At 48.2% G+C, this 20,212-nt stretch overlaps 1 protein-coding gene across 1 annotated transcript in view; it reads right to left on the bottom strand.

Annotated features, from left to right (window-relative positions):
- Klhl3 (kelch like family member 3) overlaps positions 1-20,212 on the bottom strand; it is a 119,621-nt gene that overhangs the window by 46,649 nt on the left and 52,760 nt on the right. The window contains exon 6 of the mRNA XM_028863293.2: positions 5,490-5,599. Within this exon, the coding sequence (XP_028719126.1) occupies positions 5,490-5,599 (110 nt within the window). The remainder of the gene's footprint in view (positions 1-5,489; positions 5,600-20,212) is intronic.

Below are 20,212 nucleotides of genomic sequence, written 5' to 3'. Positions count from 1 at the left end.
TTGTCAGAAAGAGAGGAGGGAGAGGAAGAGAGAGAGCTAGAGGTTAAGCTAATGAGAAAATATAGCCCAAAGCCCACTATTTTTTAAAATTATGTGCATGAGTGTTTTACCTGCATGTATATCTGTGCACCACGTGTGTGCCTGGTGCCTGCAGAGGCCAGAGATGACATCAGACTCCTTGGGACTGGTGTCACAGATGGCTGGGAGCCACCACGTGGGCACTGGGGACCAAACTCAGGTCCTCAGAAAAAACAGCCAGCGCTCTTACCTCCTGAGCCCCCAATCCCTCCTTTTTGGTAAGCCTCACTCTTACGCTCAAGCCATTAAAGGCGCAGATAATTGTGTTAGGAACTTTTCATGTCACTGTGGCCAAGTTCCCAGTAAGAAATGAATTGGTGGAGAATTAGCCCATCTGGCTCAGGGTTTGAGAGGAAGTCTGTCACGGCGGGGAGGCAGCCTGAAGCTGCCGTGGCAGCAGCGTGAAGCTCCTTGTTCACATCTCCGTGGACCAGAAAGCAGAGAGAAGTGAATGCTGGCACTCAGCTGGCATTTTCCTTCTCTCCTTTGTGTTCAGTCTGGGATCATAGCCCACAGGACGATGCCACCCACATTCAGGGTGTGTCTTCCCGCTCAGCTGATCCTCCCTGGGAAAACTCCTCCCAGACACACCCAAATATTTGCCTCACTAATGCCCTGGCACTAGGTGTTTCTTAAACCATTTAAGTTAACAACCCAAATTTACCATCACCAACCTAGCCCTTGTCAACTCGACACCCAAACATATCACTTTATACCACAGTTTTCCATCCATGGCCCCAAAAATCTCATATCATCCAATATATAAAGTCACAGAGTAAACAGTGCCATCCCAAAAGAGAGGAGCAGGAGGCTAGGAGAGAAGCTGGGACCAAAGAAAAGCAAAACTGAGCAGGAAGAAGACAGCGACTCAGGGCCTCTGGCCTCACGGCTCACATGGCAGTCCCAACCTTTCAACATTATTGCTTGCTGCGGTCGCGGCCTCTCTCCAGGGTCAGCTCTGAAGGGTATCTGCAGCTTCCCTCAGCCAACGCCCTACTTTTCTGGCTCTACAACTGGGGATCCCCATTGCAACTGGGGCTTGACCTTCTCAACTTTCATTCGAAGCCTTCTCGGGTGCTTCCCCATGCTGGGAATCTGATCCTGCTATAGGTAGCCTGGCCTTGGTAGCTTTCTGGAACTTTCCTCATGTTGACACCCTGGATGCTTCCAAGATCAGCAGCACCATGTGAATGATGTCAAAGTCTGCTGCCGGTCATGTCCCCTGGCCCCTTGGGACAACAGCTAGACTCCATATGCCTCTGTTGCTGAACCTATGAAATACCTCTTCAGGTGGCCCTGCTTCACTGGGTTGCCTGGGTTGAGGCATTCTCTTTCTGACATTTTTTTCTTCCATATGCATTTTTATTGTTATACCCTGAAGCTTCCAATGGGCGGGGTATTGCTCTCAAAGCAATTTCCTACTGTCCCAATGGCAAAGTGTGGGAGGCACGTCCTAAATCACACTGACCTTTTCAACAGTTAGAGCTGCTGTGCCCACACCTGCCCTGTCTGCTGTCTACGTGTTTAGCTGCACTCATATTCCTTTCCTCACCAAAGAACACACTTTTTCACTATTTCTGCTCTCTCTCTCTCTCTCTCTCTCTCTCTCTCTCTCTCTCTCTCTCTTTCTCTTACACACACACACACACACACACACACACACACACACACACACACACACACACATTGTAAACCTAACTAAAAGTAGTCATGCCACAGCCTGAATGTTTTGCTGTCCTGGAACTGCCTCCTCCCAACAACTAGTCCATTTTTCGTGAACTTAGTCTCACTCAGACGCTCAGGACCCAGGCAAAAAGCAGCCAGATTCTTTGCCAGAATAGAACATGAATGCCTGACAACCTGGTTCCTGGTGCAGTCCTTTTGCCCCCTAAAATTTCATGAACACTGTTTTCAGCATCACCCTGGTTTTCTAAACCCCCAAGAGAATGGCCCGCACGGCCCACAGGGCTTAGCTCACAGCATTCTAGGGGTACGCTAGCCTGAAGCTGAAAACTCTTCCGCATCCCCGTGCTGACCTATCCCAAAGCCCCGGCAACCCAGTGTCAGGTTTATTGCAACAATGATAAGTTTTGTTAATACCAATTTTCTGTGTTAACTACTTTCTTCATTACTGCAGCAAAATATCTGATAAGAACCTGTTTAAGGGCAAAAGATTCATTTGGCCCACAGTCTGAGTTTATAACCCATCACCTTGAGGAAGCATGCCGTTCACAGCTCCATGGAACAGGAAGCAGAGAGCGAGGAACACTGGTACTCAGCCTTTTCCACCCCCTTTTTATGCAGCCTGGGACCCACAGCGATGATGGCAGCCATACTAGGGTAGGTCTTCCTCTTAGTTATTCCTCCCAGGGAAAGCCCTCACAGACACGCCCAAGGGTGTGCCACATTAACACCCTAGGCGCTTCTTAATCTACTCAAGTAGACAATCAAATCAACCATCACAATTCACTCTAGGGAAAGTATCCCTAAATTTGAAGGTCCTCACAGTTTCCAGGAATGATTCGTGTGCAGAATTTCATCAGTGTGAACATACATATACACGTTCTAAACTCGACTTTAAAAAGAGCGACTCATCCCTAAGTACAAGAAGTAATGACAGCCACTATACATAAGTTCATGTTTCTCTGCCTCCGGAAACATGCAGTTCACTTAAAGCACACTTTAGCTATCCATCACCTTAACCACTCAGCCACCTTGTCCCACAAGAATATATCTTACCACCATCATGACTTTTCATAATTTTGTCATATTGGTTGCATTATCATTAACAATGGTACCTCAAAATATAGTACTGTGGCAGTTACCATGGCATTAACTGAAGTGCCTTAAAAGGAAGAGGCCCCTGAACTAAACCACTGCATCTCTTCCAGGCTGGTTGACTAGAACTTTGGCTACTTTGGAAAGGCTTGGAAAGGCTGAAACGTTGCAGATGCAGAGCCAAGTTATCTTGGGCTACCTTAGCCTCTGAAGGAGCCATTTGTTGGAGCTGGAGAGGTGGCTCAGCAGTTGAGAGCACTGGCTGCTCTTCCAGAGGACCTGGGTTCAGTTCCCAGCACCCACTTGGTGACTCACGACCATCTATAATGCAGTTCTAGTGAATCCATTGCCCTCGCTGGCCTCCATGGGCACTGTCCGCACATGGTGCACAGACATACAGGTAGGCAAAACACCCACACACATCAAAGCAATGAATCTTAAAAACAAAGCAAAACCAGCCATTTTGTGCCCACCTCTGTGTGTAATCTAACATCCTACAACTCTTGGGTGAGTTCTTCTGGAATATATAAACAGACCTCTAGGGTCTACCAACCCAAAGGCTAAGGATGTCACCAGCCAGCATTTGAGGTCTACAGCAGAAGTTCTCCCGCCCTGCTGCAACCTACCTACCTGATGTTCCCATCGCTGTCTTTGAAAAGTGTGTTGATTTATGACTTTCTTTGTTCTGCTACTATATATATATATATTTAAAGACTTCAATAATCTCCCCTGTTAGAACACAGTATTTGGGGCATCCTGGGTCTGCGTTCCTGGGCCATGGATGCTCATGTTTGGCTCCAGAATAAACTGTGTCTTCTTCCTTTTGTGGTCAGAGCTGTGCTGACAAATGGCATTTACTGAGCACCCGGTGAACAGCACTGGTTTTTTTTTTATCTGTCCCTTCTAATCCTCTCGCCAACTCTCAGAGGGAGTGCTCTTGGCTTCTTATTTTATATTTAAGGAGAGTTCTCAGGATCACACAGACAGCAAGCAGAGACTGTTGGTTTTCAGGGCATGGTGATGCATCTGCCCCCTAACAGCCCACCCAAGCCTCCCACCCTGGCACAGCAAACAGACTCACTGTGCTTTTCTGAGCAGGGTGAGCTGGTGTGGATTCTAGAAAGCCATGCTCCAGAAGGAAGTCGGGGAGGAAATGTTTTAAATAAGTAAAAGCTTACATACCCTGAATCACAGTCCCTGAGGGAGGGACACCAAGGCAGGAACTCAAACAGGGCAGGAAACGGAGGCAGGAGCTGATGCAGAGGCCATGGAGGGGCGCTGCTTACTGGCTTGCTCCTCATGATTTTTCATAGACTCCAGGACCACTAGCCCAGGGATGACACTACCCACAATGGGCTGGGTCCTTCCCCACCAATCACTAATTAAGAAAATGTCCTATAGGCCTGCCTACAGCCTTATCTTACAGAGACATTTTCCCAACTGAGGCTCCTTCCTCTCAGATGACTCCAGCTTGTGTCCAGTTGACATAAACTGGCCAGCATAGTTCATATCTTCCAGTTGTGTCAAAATCTAGCCAGGATAGAAAACAGGTTTAGCAAGAAGCCCCTGGCTTCCTAACTTCGGCAGGGAGGAGCCTGTGGCCTGGCTGGAGACACCATTCTCTCTGAAGGGGATGTTTCTATGGTGCTAATGGCAGCAGAGTCAACTTCGCTGTGCCAGTCAGTCTCCTGATGGATGTCCTGGGGGCCCAGGGCCCACAGTTCTCCATGCAACTGCTCTTCTCCTCAACCAAACTTCCCCAGGAAAGCAGTGATTTGTAAGTTTTACCTCTAGACATGCACCAACAGACAAACCATCCACAATATAAACTACTCTGTGTGTATTTCTCCTTGAATATCTCCTCAGGAAAGGGCCTGGCACTTAAATACTGAGTAGACTAAGAGGATTCGAGAAGAAAAAAAATTGAGACTCTCTAAGAATGAAGAAAATACCTGAGATGTGTTTCCCAGCACTGGGAAACTCAGCACTGCATTGTGGATAAGCCCATCCCAGAGCTAAGTACAACAAACAGGAGGACATGGTGAATGTTCTCCTAGAATACAGGAAGAAACAACTAACCCCACATATGGGGAGATAACCTTGGCTAATGTTGACTCCCCACCAGAAACTCTAGCAGACATCTTATACAGCACATCATTCCATTTCATCCACACAACCTCCCAGGGCAATGTATTGACACTATTGTCCTCAGCAGGTGGGGCTGATACGGACAGTCAAAGTACCCAAGACCACACAGCTAATTTGCATAAACTAGAGAGGAGGTGTGGCCCCTGCCGGATCACACCTAGAGCTCACATGATTTTACCGCCCTAGATTCCAGCTCCTGGAACTAAGACATTCTTCCCGACACAGAAAGAATCGGTGTGTGCTTCTCTTCTCTAACACAGGGTCGGCAGCAAAGCCCACACCCAGGGCCACCATGAAGGCAGAAAGAACTAAAAACAGAAGGACTCAGTGTTGGCCATGGTGCTCTGAGTGCTCAGTCAGTAGACCAGCTTTGTCGTCGACATCCCTGTCACCTCCTGAAAGGATTCAGTGGGCCTTCCATTATTTCAGCTTAAAAGGACTTTTTTTTTTTAATGAGACTCATGTTTCTCCAGAGGGCACAGTACCTTCTCTTCTGAAGAGACAGTCAGCTTGTCGCTGGATATCAAGCTGCACACCTGGTCCAGACTCAAGCTCAGAAACTCTTCCCCCAGCATCACCTCCGGGAAGTGCTGCTCTGTTCCAAGACAAGAAGTGAAGACGACATTAGACCACACTCACGGTCCACGAGCAACACCACAGCGGCCGGCAGCAGGAGCGGAGGCTGACGAGAAAGCTGGAGGATGAGGGAGGGAGGGAGGGAAAGACAGCAGCCTGGCTGTGGGGGAACTAGACGTTTCATTCAGAAGTGAAGGCGAGGTTTGTCCTGTGTTGCTCGAATCATAAATGGTCTTATAATAAAAACCCAGAGACAGATACTGGGGTAAATGCTGAAAGGTCAGAGAGACCAAGGAACAAGCCACTGCAGAAACTCCTCACCACTACAGAATGCTCAGGCCGAAAGGGAGGTGAGATCCTGTCTCCAGGAATCCTCAGACTGAATGCCTCTGAGTCCTCAGCCAAAAGGCTCTCTAGTTCCGGTCTCCTTGCGCCTCTTATTTGTCTTTCTCTGCCCAGCCATTTCAGTTCCTATCTCAACCTTCCTAGTGCTGGGATTAATGGCATGTGTGCTTCCCAAATACTGGTAACAAAGGCATGAAATCTCAAGTGCTGGGATTAAAAGCGTGTGCTACCACTGCCTGGCTCTGTTTCTTTTAGACCGGATGAATCTCCTGTAGTCTAGAGTGGCCTTGAACTCACAGATGGATCTCTGCCTCCCGAGTGCTGGGATTAAAGGTGTGTGCCACCACTGCCTGACCTCTATGTTTAACTCTGGGCTGGCTCTGTCCTCTGATCTTCAGGCAAGCTTTATTTGTTAGATGATAAATATCACCACAGTCCTGTGTTATCTTGTCCTGAACAATGATGGAGACGGAAGTGGGGCAGAGATCTGCGTTTATATTTCGTCCACGCTCTGTGAGGCTGACACAGCCTTGTAGCAGAGCCTCGCGGGGACCCGCTTAGGTAAGTGAGCTCCCTCGCTGTCCAGGCACAGGACACTGCAGCTCAGCCACATAGCAGCCGTTCAGAACAGTCTCTGGGTTCTTGTGGACATCGACATTCTGAAGTCAGGAGGCAGCATCTCTCCTCCTAGCCCCAAACTGAGCCTGTTCTAGTGAGAGTCGCTGCCAGCGATGTCCGGCTCAGTGTTCATCCCGGTGCCAACAGGTTGGCTGCATGAACCCTGGGAACTGTCCACAGCAGCCAGCCTGGGGAGCTGTCAAGAGAAGGAGAATCTGGGGGCAGCTGAGGCAAGACAAACCCCACAGGCCTGAGGGCCACAGAAGGAGAGCACAAGAGGGAGTCTGGGCCGACGTTTTCCTGGGCCATCTTTCAGAGCGCTGTGTTCACTGAAATGCCACCCACTTCAGAAAGAAGGCCTAGGTACAGGCCTAGCTTTGCCGTTTGTGACTTGTATCCTTGGGCCGACTTCATTTCTGTGGGTTTCATGATGAGAGCGGATCTGGAAGTGCTTGCCAGCTTTTCCCATGTAAATTTACCCAGAGGGCACGTTTCAGTGTAGGCCCTCTGAGGCTCCCAAGACCTCCCACGGACCCTAGGTTTGCTCCACCTCAGCTCTCTCACCAACCCCTCATCCCGTGGCCCCCCAGCGCGGCAGCCTCTTGAATTACTCTAACGGGTGCACCTCCCATTCCCCACAGGAGCTGCCCAGTCTGGCTGATGCCTCCTCCAGCCTTAGGAGGCTACGACCCTGGGAAAACTGCATGATGCCAAAGAGAATTGGAGCATATTAAATCCTCCCACATTTGTCATCTTCTCATTAAAAACTGAAAAAGAGCTTACTCAAACATGAGCGTTTTTTTGTTTGGTTTGGTTTAGTTTAGTTTTTCGAGACAAGGTTTCTCTGTGTATCCTTGGCTGTCCTGTAGACCAGGCTGGCCTCGAACTCACAGAGATTCGCCTCCCTCTGCCTCCTGAGTGCTGGGATTAAAGGCGTGTGCCACCACCACTGCCCGGCTATCATTAGTTTTTTTAATGTGTGTGTGTGTGTGTGTGTGTGTGTGTGTGTGTGTGTGTGTGTGTGTGTATACCTGGATATATGCATGTGTACCACATGCATGCGGGAGCCCATAAAGCTCAGAAGAGAGCATCAGATCCCTGGAACGGGATTTATAGGCCATTGTAAGCCACCATGTGAGTGGTGACATCCCAGCCCAGGTCCTCTGTAAGAACAGTGAGTGCTCATGACCACGGAGCTTACAAAACTCATTTTAATTTTAGATTGAGAAAATTTCAGATCTAGTGAGTTCCGGTATGAATGCCTACCTTCATCTGGATTACCCAAATGTTAATATTTTATTCTTAGATACGGATTTATAAACATTTTTTTCTTTTCTCCCCCCCCGATAAAAGGTAATCCTGGTCAGCCTAATGACGTCACTGTGGTCGTGACTGCCTACCTGGAACTCAGCGATGTTACACAGGACAACCTGGAAGTCAGACCCTTGGTGAGGGGGAACTGTCAGCCTTTGCTTCTCTGAGCTTTGGCTTTTAGGTTCCAGGAGAGCTTACAGATCAGCACAGCTGGCCTCTGACTGTCTTACATTTGGCTTTGGTTGCCAAAACATGACAAATGGAAACCAGAAAAGCATGATGAGAACAGGAGGTAAAGGAGCAAATGTCTGTGCTGGGGAAAAATAAAGCTCCCTGAAGTACCTGAAGCCAAAAGGGCCTGGGCTTGGGGGAGTGCCATGCTGTGTGTTCTTCCTGGATTTGGAAACAAACCAGAAACCCCAGAGATAAACGAAGGCAGAGGACAGCCTGCTACCCTGAGGAGTGGTGTGGGGTTTCAGCCTAGTTCCCTTCCTGCAGCAGGGGGCTGCTTCTCTGCCCTGAAGGAACCCCCTTAGAAGGCCACCCACAATGTGGTGTCTGTGGGAGGGCACAAGGGGAGTGAGCAGCACTTCTCATCCAAGGCTGGGACCCAGGGTCCCAGGACAAGTGCAGAGGATGAGAAAAAAGAGCCGAGGGTGGTGGGGAGGAGAACTGTCTGTCGCCTCCCCTGAGAGGCCTGGGACGCGATGCACAAGCAAGGCTGTTCCAATAGCTGTAAGCTGAGTCTCGGGAGGCAGGTAAGCAGAGATCTCTTCTTGAAACTGAAGGTGCTTGTGCTGGAGATGAAACTGAGTTCCAACTGAGCAAGAGATGCACTTGTGCATACAAACCAGAGAACAATCCCTGACTCCTGGGAGCAAACAGAATGCTAGGGGAATCCAGAGGAAAGTGACTCATGCCCATGGTCACAGCACCACATTTTGTGGCAAAATTGGAAGCAACTTTCTTCTAAGTGCCACAGAGCCTATGTGATGCTGTGCCCCTTGAGGCCTTAAGATAAGAAGGGGGAATAAAAGTGCGTTTGAAAGGGGGAAGGGGAGGGAGGGAGGGAGGGGAGGGGAGGGGAGGGAGGGGAGGGAGGGGAGGGGAGGGGAGGGAGGGGAGGGGAGGGGAGGGGAGGGATGGGAAGGGAAGGGATGGGAAGGGAAGGAAGGGAAGGGAAGGGAAGGGAAGGGAAGGGAAGGGAAGGAAGGGAAGGGAAGGAAGGAAGGGAAGGGAAGGGAAGGGAAGGGAAGGGAAGGGAAGGGAAGGGAAAAGAGGGGGAGAAACAGAAGAAAAGAGGGAAGGATGGGAAGTAAAGAGGAAGGGAGTGGACGTGTACTATTTATTCAGTCTGAGGAGATATTCAGCCCAGAGTCCCCTTTCCATTAGCAACACTTTAGAAACAATGGGCTTAAGAGGCATGCGAGGCGTCTCAGTGGTTAGAGCACTGGCTTCTCCTGCAAAGGACCTGGGTTCAGCTCCTAGCACCACATGGTAGCTCACAGCCACCTGCACCTCCAGTTCCAGGGGACCTGGGCTTGGGGGAGTGCCATGCTGTGTGTTCTTCCTGGATTTGTGGGCACTGCATGCATGTGGTGCACGGATGTACACACCAGCAAACAGATTCAATTTTTTTTTTTAATTTTAAAAAGAAACAACAAGATTTAAAAAAAATCAAGAACAAGATGTGGCGCCAAACTCAGCTTCCTGAGAAGGAGGGTGTCCCCAGAAGACTGTTAACCCCCTTCCTCAATCCTCAAGAAAGCACCCACTCTGCTTCCGGGAGGCATTTTCCGGAGAGTCATCTTCTATTTTAACAGTTGCCCGACTTTTGTTTGCTTTGTTTTGAGGTGTATTTTATATCTTTTTTATTTTGGTCCTTTGTATATTTACTTCATTCGTAGGTTTCATTGTTGCTGCTGGTTGTTTTCTGATGTGGTTGTTTTGACACAGGTCCTCACTATGTATCCCAGGTTGGTCTCAATCTTTCAATCCTCCTGTCTCAGGCTCCCAAGGGCAGGCATGCACAGCGACACCAGCTGATTTAATGTATTGATGCAGGACGTGGCAAGAGCCTCACTTACGAGGAGGCCCGGGCTCACCTCACGGTCACTTTTTCCAACTTTGGGCTCTTCCTTGATAAAATATAACCAAAACACTTGAACTAGGTTTTATTTTAAGGCTCAAAACCAACAACATGTATTAGTCTACTTTGGATTCCTTAAGCACTCACTAGAAATGAAGCTTATCAGTGTGTTCCCCACCACAGATCCAGGCGTGGGCAGTCCCACTCTGACAGGGATGTCTGTCCACAGCTGTGGGGCACCCTCTGAGATGGTGGTGTGGTGGTCCTGAAAGGTCTCAGACATCAAATTTAATTCCATTGAATTCAGCAAACTTTCTAGTCATACAAATATTCAATCTCCCAAGGCTACTATTTTCTCAGCTTTTCATAGAATATCTCATAAAAGTATTATGAGCATTAAAATAACCAAATATCCAAACTCGCACTTATTGAGACCCTCCAAGCACTACATAACTGTTAGCATGTGGTGTACCAAATGCGGTTTCTAGAAAAGTCAAGAGAACCAAGCTGATGCCTACAAACAGGTATGTTGTCACCAAATGATCCCAGTCTCAAGCTGGTGGCCATGACTGCCCCATTTCCTTAAGTCATCCCTCCAGCCCGCTTCTCCTTTGTTGATAACAGAGGACTCTGGGCTGAGGACTGTGGCTGAGTGCTTCCTCCAGAAGAGTCGCCTCAGATATCAAAACAGCAGAACCGCGGGGAAAATTAGCGAATGTGCAGAGGACGTAGCACAGAGCCTAGGGAGGCCCCAGGCTCTGTTTCCTTCATCCCATGCCACACACTACATAGGGGACCCTGTCATCCATGGGAGATGCCAAGGAGAGCTGGGTCTTGGAGGAGAGATGCTCATACAGAGACACAGAGCCCTGCGACCCTGGCCCAGCCCAGTGAGGGTGACCCTCCAATAATAAAGTACAACCTTCATTGTCATTGGTTTCCTATTTCCCTAAGAGGAATAACAGATAAAAAGGAAGCAACAGAACCAAGGGCCTGACTGCCATTCTAATTAACCAGCCCTTACTATCAATAACAAACACTGTTTGCATCCCAAGAGCTGGCTAATGAAACCATTTGTGTGTTTCTGTCCGTATGGATGAGAATTTATGGACAAGACAGGGTCTCCGTGTAACTTCCAGACTTCCCCCATGCCAAGCAACACATGTGCTTATCTCAATGTTGAAAGGGCTTTCTCTGGGGGCATAGTTGGGTCTTTTCCATGAAGAAGGCCTGGAGAAGGTTGAATGAGACATTTCCTAATTATAGCTAACACTGCGCTGGGAAATATATATATATTTATATGCAGAGAGAGAGAGAGAGAGAGAGAGCCATTTAATCTTCTCCAAAGTCCTGACAAAGTGAATGGCAATCTCTCTACTTTAGAGACAAAACAGAGACTCAGAAAGCCTATGTCTCCTGCTCAAGTTCACACAACAGTAAATGTAAAGCCAGATTTTGAAGCCAAGACAGTCTGATTACAGTAACAAATGTCCTGGGAGTGTCTTGGTCTTTAAGATAAAAGCAGTCCTAGGGCTGGAGAGATGACTAAGAGCCTGAGAGCACTGGCTGCTCTTCCAGAGGGTCTGGTTCAGCACTCAACTGTCTGTAACTCCAGTTCCCGGGATCTGATGCCCTCTTCTGGCCGCCATGGGCACTGCATGCTCATGGTGCACAGACATACATGCAGGCAAAACACCCACACACATAAGAAAGATAAATTTAAAAAGCTAACCTGAGCAGGCCATTAGATAAAATTAACTACAGATGCCAGAAAACCCTAAACTCCCCTCTTAGATGTGATAGAGACAGATGGGGGAGGGGCACACATAGGGAAACAGAGGCAAAGAATATGAATACAAAGAACTGTTTTTAAAGGGAAAACAGTAATCTTAGAATAGTGTTCAGCTGGACATGGTGGGGCACTCCTTTAATCCCAGCACTCGGGAGGCAGAGGCAGACAGATCTCTGTGAGTTCAAGGCCAGCCTGGTCTACAAAGTGAGTTCCAGGACAGCCAGGACAGTTATACAGAGAAATCCTGTCCCAAAAAACAAAAACAAAAACTAACAAAACACAAAAGATAGTGTTCTAAGCATTGTGGAGCCAGTCCTGGGATCAGAATTTAGGTATAACCTCTGCAGTGGTTTGCATGAGATGTCTCCCCACCCCCATGTTCTTGGGCATCTGAATACTTGGTCCTCGGTTGGTAGAACTACTTGGGTGGGTTTGGGAGGTGTGGCCTTGATGGAGGAAGCATGTCGCTGGGGGTGGGCTGTGAGGTTTCAGAAGCCATGCACTGTTCACAGTGTGCTCTCCCTGCTTTCTGTTTGAGGTTCAAGATAGAAACTATCACCTGCCACCTCTGCCATCACGGACAGTTAACTTCTGGAACCGTAAGTCAAATAAGCTCTTTCTTCTAGAAGCTGCCTATGCCTTAGTGTCTGCTCACAGTGACAGGAAAGTAACTAAGATCACCTCTGAATTAAGACCTTTCCCTGCCCACCAGGCTAGATAAAGTATATGCTGTGGGATGGTCTTTCTGCACACTATGAATATGTGTTGCTACTATTGGTTAATAAAGAAGCTGTTTTGGCCTATGCTAAGGCAGGATAAGAGCCAGTCAGGAAATCCAAGATAGATACCGAGAGATGAGGGTAGGGTCAGGGCAGAAGCCAGCCCGACGCCCAAGGAGCAACATGCCAGCTGCTGATAATACCATGGCCACGTGGCAAGATATAGATTAATAGAAATAGAAATGAGTTAATTTAAGATGAAAGAGCTAGCTAACAAGAAGCCTGAGCTGTAGACCAGTTTGTAATTAATATATAAGCCTCTGAGTGATTATTTTATAAGTGGCTGAAGGACTGTAGGTGGGAAAGATTTGTCTGGATCGTGGGCCCAGGCAGGACCAAGAAACTTCAGTCGACAAGCATATTCACCCATGTTCCCAAAGGTTCCCCCGAAACAGGGAAATGCCATCACTTCCATATCCCCATTCCCCTGCTTTACCATATGAGATCTTTCGACAATACAGACACTGGGGAACTCATGAGGGCAAACACCAAATCCACCTTGCTCAGAGCTAACCTCTCAGTGCCCAAACCAACTAGTTGTATCTACAATTATTATCTTGCTTCCATCATGTTGTTTAGGGTGGCTTAAGACACAGGCTCAGAGCCACCTCCCCAGCGAGCTCTAACCAGCCTTTTCTTAAAGGGATGAAATGAACCAGACCTTTGCTCTGGACCACTCTGAGCTCAGAACAAAGGAATTCATAACCCATCTGTGACTTCTTTGATTTTAGAGGTGACATGAACCCCCCAAACCCCAGGGCCAATGAGGAATGTCCAGGAACTGAGCTACTGAACACAGGCACTGGGAGTCCCGGTGGACACAAAAGGGCTTGAACAGAGTCAAAGCACGTGGCAGGGAGGGAACGCTTTAGAAGAACTGCCCAGGTGCCCCCCCACACCCCACAGTTCCTTAATGTTCTGTGTTTGAAGAACAGCGGTCAGCTTTCCTGAGTCAGGATTTGTTTTTCAGCCTCACAGTTTCTCTGCTCCGAGGAGAAAGTGAGGCTTCCACAGGGAAATAACAGAGCTCCCCCTGACCTCTCCCCAGAAGGGCAGAGCCAGGAGCCCTCAGACTCCAGATATTTCTTCCACTCTCCCCACAGGAGGTAGGAAACATTCTCTGTATAGCCTGTGTCTCATGTTCCCTCCAAGGGAAACATGTGTGCTCCTCTTACTCTCTCAGGTGCCCACACTCAGGCACATGTGCATGCACACCCACACACACTGCCGTGGGCTTCTCAAAACTGCCCAGTCGTCAGTGCTCTTGGGACAGTGTATCTGGGACACAGCAAGTGTTCAGAACACTAACGTTCCCACCAACACCATCATCTCCTCCTCATGGCACATTGGGTGCAGCCAGTCATAAGAATCCCTCGCCGGGCCAGGGATTCACTTGTTTAAATGCTTTGCAAAACTTATCTGCTCTTGATTTAATTACTTCACTCCACCAATGACCTAATCAATCAAGGGGGGGCATTGCTCTTGATGAGCACATGAAATTAAATGGCTTTTCCATCCGTGGCTGGAGGGTTTCAGCTCAGCTTTGGCAGGTTGATGTAAACAACATACCCAAAGAATTTTAATTGCCATTGCCTTAATAAGGTCCCATTAAAATCCCCTAAGCAGCTCCACTGATGGCCCAGGCTCATGGGCCTCTAACTACCAAACAACAAAGTCCTCATAACCCGGCCCCGGCCTCTGAGGTTAAAGATTAAGCAGTCAGGCACAATTACGAGGGATAAGAAACAGAGTGTGCAAAACTTGACCTTTTCCAGCCTCCAGCTGCCCACAAGGACTGGGATACTGTCAGCTGAGGGCAGAGGTCTGAGCAGACAACTTCTAAATGTGGACCCACTCTCCTCCCACTCAGAATAAACACAGCAGCATCAGAGCAAAAGTCACGGCTCGTCACCCTGCGAGTCAAACTGGACCCAGAGGAAGCAGGAAGGACGGCTAAGCTGCAGGAGCTTGGGTCATTCCAAACGGGAAGCAAACAGTCCGCTGAATAAAGAGGTGGTGCCCCCCCAACCCACACACACACACACACACACACACACACACACACACACACACACACACACCAAGTTCTCCTCTCACCTGGAAGGCTGGAGACTTATCAGAAAGCAAGAGCCGGCTTTTTATTTTCTTCTTCTTTGTTTAAAAAGAGAAAATCTTGACAGTATCTGTCTGTCCATGTATGTAGAATTGGGAATCAAACTCAGGGTCCACACACACTAGGCAAGTACTTACCACTATACTGTATCTCCAGCCACATCAGTTTAAATGTACATTTTCTCTAGTCCCATTATGCTACCAAGATTATATTCTGCCAAGTATACTCCAAAATATTATGAGTAAGAATGCTTACTTCACTGAGGGCCAGCAAGCAAGTAGGTGTGGTCAAGTCCTACAACCTGAGTTCAATCTCCAGAACACACAGGGTCAAAGGTGAAAACTGACTCCCATGAGTTGTTCTCTAACTTCTGCATGTACCATGGAACCCAGGACCCCCAACCAAAATAAAATAAATGTAAAAATATTTAATGCTCACTGAAGTATGTTCTGTAAAAGTAAAAGTGGAAGCATTAATATCCCTCGACAGAGTACTAGTTAAGTATACCATACCCATATCTCACACACACACACACACACACACATACACACACACACACACACACATACACACACATATTAAAATGGACAGCCTTACTCAAGAATCTGGACATAATTCTAAGATTTTGTAATAAATCAAATAAAAGCATAATGGGTAGGTGCTGGCATGGTGCATCATGAGTCAAGAGCAATGGATGCTCTTCCAGAGGACCTGGGTCACAACTGCCTGTAACTCCAGTTCTAGGAGATCCAATGCCCTCTTCTGGCCTCCATGGGCACTAGGCATACACAAGGTACACAGACATACATCCAAACATATAAAATAACATGTCAAAAAATTTAAAGTACAGCCGGGCGGTGGTGGTGGCGGCGGCGGCGGCGGCGGCGGCGGCGGCGGCGCACGCCTTTAATCCCAGCACTCGGGAGGCAGAGGCAGGCGGATCTCTGTGAGGCCAGCCTGGGCTACCAAGTGAGTTCCAGGAAAAGGTGCAAAGCTACACAGAGAAACCCTGTCTCGAAAAAAAAAAAAATTTAAAGTACAATGGGTACAGAATGTGTCTGTGTTAGTTAAAACACATATATATACATCCTATAGCTATATCTGATATTTTCCCCTGACCCCTTCAGAGAAGGCAGGAGACTGGCGGGCGGGCTTTCATACTTTCACTTTTGACGGACAGGAAAATAACTTGCCTCATACAGTAGTATATATTTTATGAAGTTTAGTATAGGTATAGAAATGTAACTGTAGATATGGGAAACTGCCCAGAACCTGCTAAGAAACTTTATAACCAAGGGAGCATTTTTTTTATTATTTTATGTTCATGAGTGTTTGCCAGCATGTATGTCTATGCACCACATGAGTGCCTGGTGCCCTTGGAGGTCAAAAAGAAGGGGATATCAGATCCCCCGGAACTGGAGTTACAGATGGCTGTGAGCCACCATGGATGCCAGGCACAGAACCAGGGTCCTCTAGAAGAGCAGCCAGTGTTCTTCATGACTGAGCCATCTCTCCAGTCCATGAAACATGTATGTGCAATGTAGGAGCTCCTGATGCCTCCGAGAGGAGACACACAAAGGCACTGCCCGAACTTCGCTCTGAGTGGAACTGTCCTGCCTCTCACGGTCTTTCTGCCAGTCTGCTTTCCTGGAATGATCGTAAGTTTTGTGTTAAAGTTGAAATAGTAACCATCTGTTAGGAAAAAAACCGTGTTCAGCGACAAGCTGGGGCGGCAGACAAGTGAAGGCAGAGCCCGGTCGGCTAGAGACAGTGGAAAGGAGATGAGGGACCACAAATCCACCTGCCTGTGTTTCCAAATAAAGGAAACCACAAATCAGGAGCTTTGAACTGGTCCCCTTCCCCAATGTGCACATGGTTTGAAAACCAGAGGTCAGTTGCCATGAGTTCTAGTGTTCACAGCCTGGAACTGGCTCTGAGGATCCCTCAGGGCAGCAGATGGGTATGTCATGGGGGATCCAGAACACTATCTCAGGGGCGTCTGCTACAGGACATCTCCTCCTGCTACTTGTCATCCCTCACCATCCTGAAACAGTAAGGTGTATCATCCCCATCACAGAGGAGACAGGCCAGAGTCACTCAGCCAGCAGTGTTGACTCCTGGATCTGACCCAAAGGGTTTTCTTGCAATGTTGGCCTGAAAACACCTTGTAATTCAGGGCAGATTCCCTTCTAGAAGGCATGTGACCATAGACCCAACATTGTTCCTTGTATGTGACCCTAGTAGGTTCTATATATCCAAATTCACAGTGCAACAAAGTAAAGGGAAAGATCTGTCTCAAGAAGCGGGAGTATCCGAGAGTACCATGCCCCATCTGAGGCCAGAGATAAAAATCAACAAAATGGAGAAGGCCCACCCCACCCCACACACCATCCTCATCCTAACCCCTCTCTGAACACAGCAGTCTTCCGTCACTTCCCTCCCGCTGTCTTCCCATTGTGTCTCTGACCTCTGATTAGCTGTACCTTAAAAACATGACCTGCCTCTTGTTCAGAGCTGAAGGCCATCTGAGAGATGGTCACAGGCCTGCACCCCAGACTCCATGTCTCCCACGCCTGCTAACTGAGCCATGGAACACAGGAACGGTCACTCATGCAGTGAGGGGACAACCTCTGTGTGGCTGTGGGGATATGGTGCAACCAGGAAGAGAAGAAGACGTCCATGTTGCACTTTCCCAACCCCAAGATGGCTGTAACTCTATCCTAGCATCAGCTGTCTGTCTGTCTGTCTACACTCTTAGATGCTGGAATTTGGTAACTCCATGACACAGGCTACCAAGCACACCATTTCAAAGGGCTAGGTCCACCAGCTACCTGCACTCCCCCCTGATGGCTCATGCAGCTACCCTTGTGCTCAAACTGGAAGCTGTGGGAGACAACAGCTGCAAACATCAGCCCTGGGTTTGAATTCCATCCCTGCCCTTACTAGCTACATCTCGTCTCTTTGGACTTTGGTTTCATCAATGATTGTATGCGTTCAACCAGGATGTCCATGAAGTGCTTCACATGGGGGGACCAAAGTAAAAGCCCAATAAATACCAGCAAAGGAAATTCACTGGGCTCTTACGGACAGACATGTGTGCACCTGCACTGCTGCCAGAGGCCGATCACTTTGACAGCATCAGGACCAGGGAGCACCAGCGAGATGCGTGGTCTCCATCCCCCCACAGATCAGGCTTATCATCAACCAGGGCAAGAGGGGATGAAGAAAACACGGCACTCATATTCCTGCACATGCTAGGTGGGCTCGCAGAGGGGCTGGTGAAGGAGACGAGGAAGAAGGGATCAGACGTGCAAGCAGCTCAGTGCCGTATCTTTGCTACACTGATAAATGCTTAGAGTGGGACTGCATGTATGCAGATGCTTATCCCGGCCCGGCTCCTGCTAAGTAAAACCTGAACAACATCCTCCAGGAAAGTGGCCTCATCCACTTGGGGACCCTTGCTGGAGAGAAAAGGCAGAGAAAGGAGAACACAAGTGGACAGATGACAAGCAGGGAGCTCAGGCTCACAGCCAACAGGACTGAGAACCGGGCTACTAGAGAGGTCCTTCACGGTGGTCAGCTTCAAGGCCATCTTAACCATTGGTCATATGCGCCTGAACAGTGAGGAGCGACAGTCTGTGGCCATTGGTCATGTGCACCTCTGTGCCAAGGGGCTGATTAGAGAACAAAAGGAAACTGGGCACTTGCTTGTCATCTCATGGACACGGACTGATGCCACACAGGGCTGACTGCAGGTCCTCAGCTCATTTCCAAGGTCCTGGCTAGAGAGGAAGCAGAACAGAAGCAGGCATGGCAGTATTCAGCAGCGTGTGGGACAAAATAAAGCTTTTCACTGATAGACAAAGAGGGCACTGTGGACAAGCCTAGCAGTTAAAATGGCCAGACCCATTTCCTAGTTAACTTTCCGTTTGCTGCAATGAACGGTGAGGGAAAGTGTCTTGCTAAACGTGGTGGACTGCACCGTTATTTTCATGCATACTCCCCCCAAGACTCCACACAAACACCAGGATGACAAGCTCTCTCGAAGGGACAGTGTTGTCAGACTGAGGCTCATCCTGCTGTCTAGTTGCGCACACGTACTAAAGAACAAGACAGTTGCTGCCTTTCTGATGTTCACAAACATTTTTCTGGTTAAAACACCTCATTGTAATAACTGAGTGGCTCAGTTGTGAGGAAGATAGATGATGAAGCGTGGGTAAGACAGTAAGAAGGAAAGAAAGTCTGTGAAGGCCTGATCTTACTCTCCTGAAGAAGTCATCTCATGAATCCAAAACAAATAAATTTAAAATTCACAGTGTTCACAATTTTATGAGGTAAATGGAGGAAGCCAGCACATGAAATGGCTTTTTGTTTAAATTTTTGTCTAATTATGTGTCTGCATGTGGGTATGTGCATGTGAGTGCAAGCATGCTGGAGACCAGAAGAGGGCATCAGATCCCTTGAGCTGGAGTTAAAGTATGTGTGGCACCAACACAGGTGTTGGGAAGTCCACTTGGGCCCTCTGCAAGAGCAGCATGTACTCTGGACTGCTGAGCTGTCTCTCCAGCCCCAGATGAACTAGCTTTAAAGTGAATCTGACTCTGCATTTTCATTCTCCTTTGGGGGTTGGCTGGTTGATTTGTTTACTTTGGGTTTGGTTTTGACATGGGGTTTCATCTTGTAGCTCATATTGGCCATGAACTTATGGTGATCCTCCTGCCTCTGCAGTGCTGAATCACAGATGTGTGACACCACACTGTAGTGGGTAGCTATTCCAGCTTGGTTCTGGAAGTTCCAACCCCCATTGAGACTCTGGCAACTGTCACGCCTACGAGGCGGGCGAGGGGAGGCGCCTGGGGACCCGAGAGCTGGATGGGCCAGCGCTCGCTCTGGGCGCTCTCTCGGTGCCGGGACGCTGACCAGTGCAGATTGACTGTGTAGAGCTCCGGAGAACACCGCTGGACTGCATTACACCTTCCCCAGACCCTGCGACCTACCCATTACTTAATTTGTGAGTTACGCCATCAAATAAATATCCTTTTAACTACGTGGAGTGGCCAAAATAATTTCTCCAATACCACACCCATCTTGCACTCAATTCCATTCAGACTTAAAAATCAGTGAGTCTAGAAAACAAGACAGTGTATAAAGAGGATACTTATTAATCACCAGGAGCCCAGAATGTATTTAACTTCCAATATCATCTACATAGAACCATTTGACCAAAGAAAATGTGTCTTAAACAAAAAAGATCTATTTCAACCCTAAGCTCAGTTTATGCAAAACACACACACACACACACACACACACACACACACACACACACAAATATTCATACACATGCATACACACACATATACACATGCAAACACACAAATTCATACAAACCCATACATACACAAGTTCACACATCCACACTCCCATACTCATATACACACTCACACTCTCATACTCTCTCACACACACACTGACACACGCTCCCAAGTCTTCTCAGACCTTTCTCTGCTGGCTATACCATCCATGTACAAATTAACCACATTCCACTTGGCAGTGAGCGAAACCTGTCCACGGTTAACTATCTG

This window comes from Peromyscus leucopus, chromosome 5 (assembly GCF_004664715.2).
Source record: "Peromyscus leucopus breed LL Stock chromosome 5, UCI_PerLeu_2.1, whole genome shotgun sequence".
Lineage (NCBI taxonomy): Eukaryota > Metazoa > Chordata > Mammalia > Rodentia > Cricetidae > Peromyscus > Peromyscus leucopus.
Note: the sequence above shows the minus strand (reverse complement) of the source record. Positions and strands in the feature narration are given on the sequence as shown.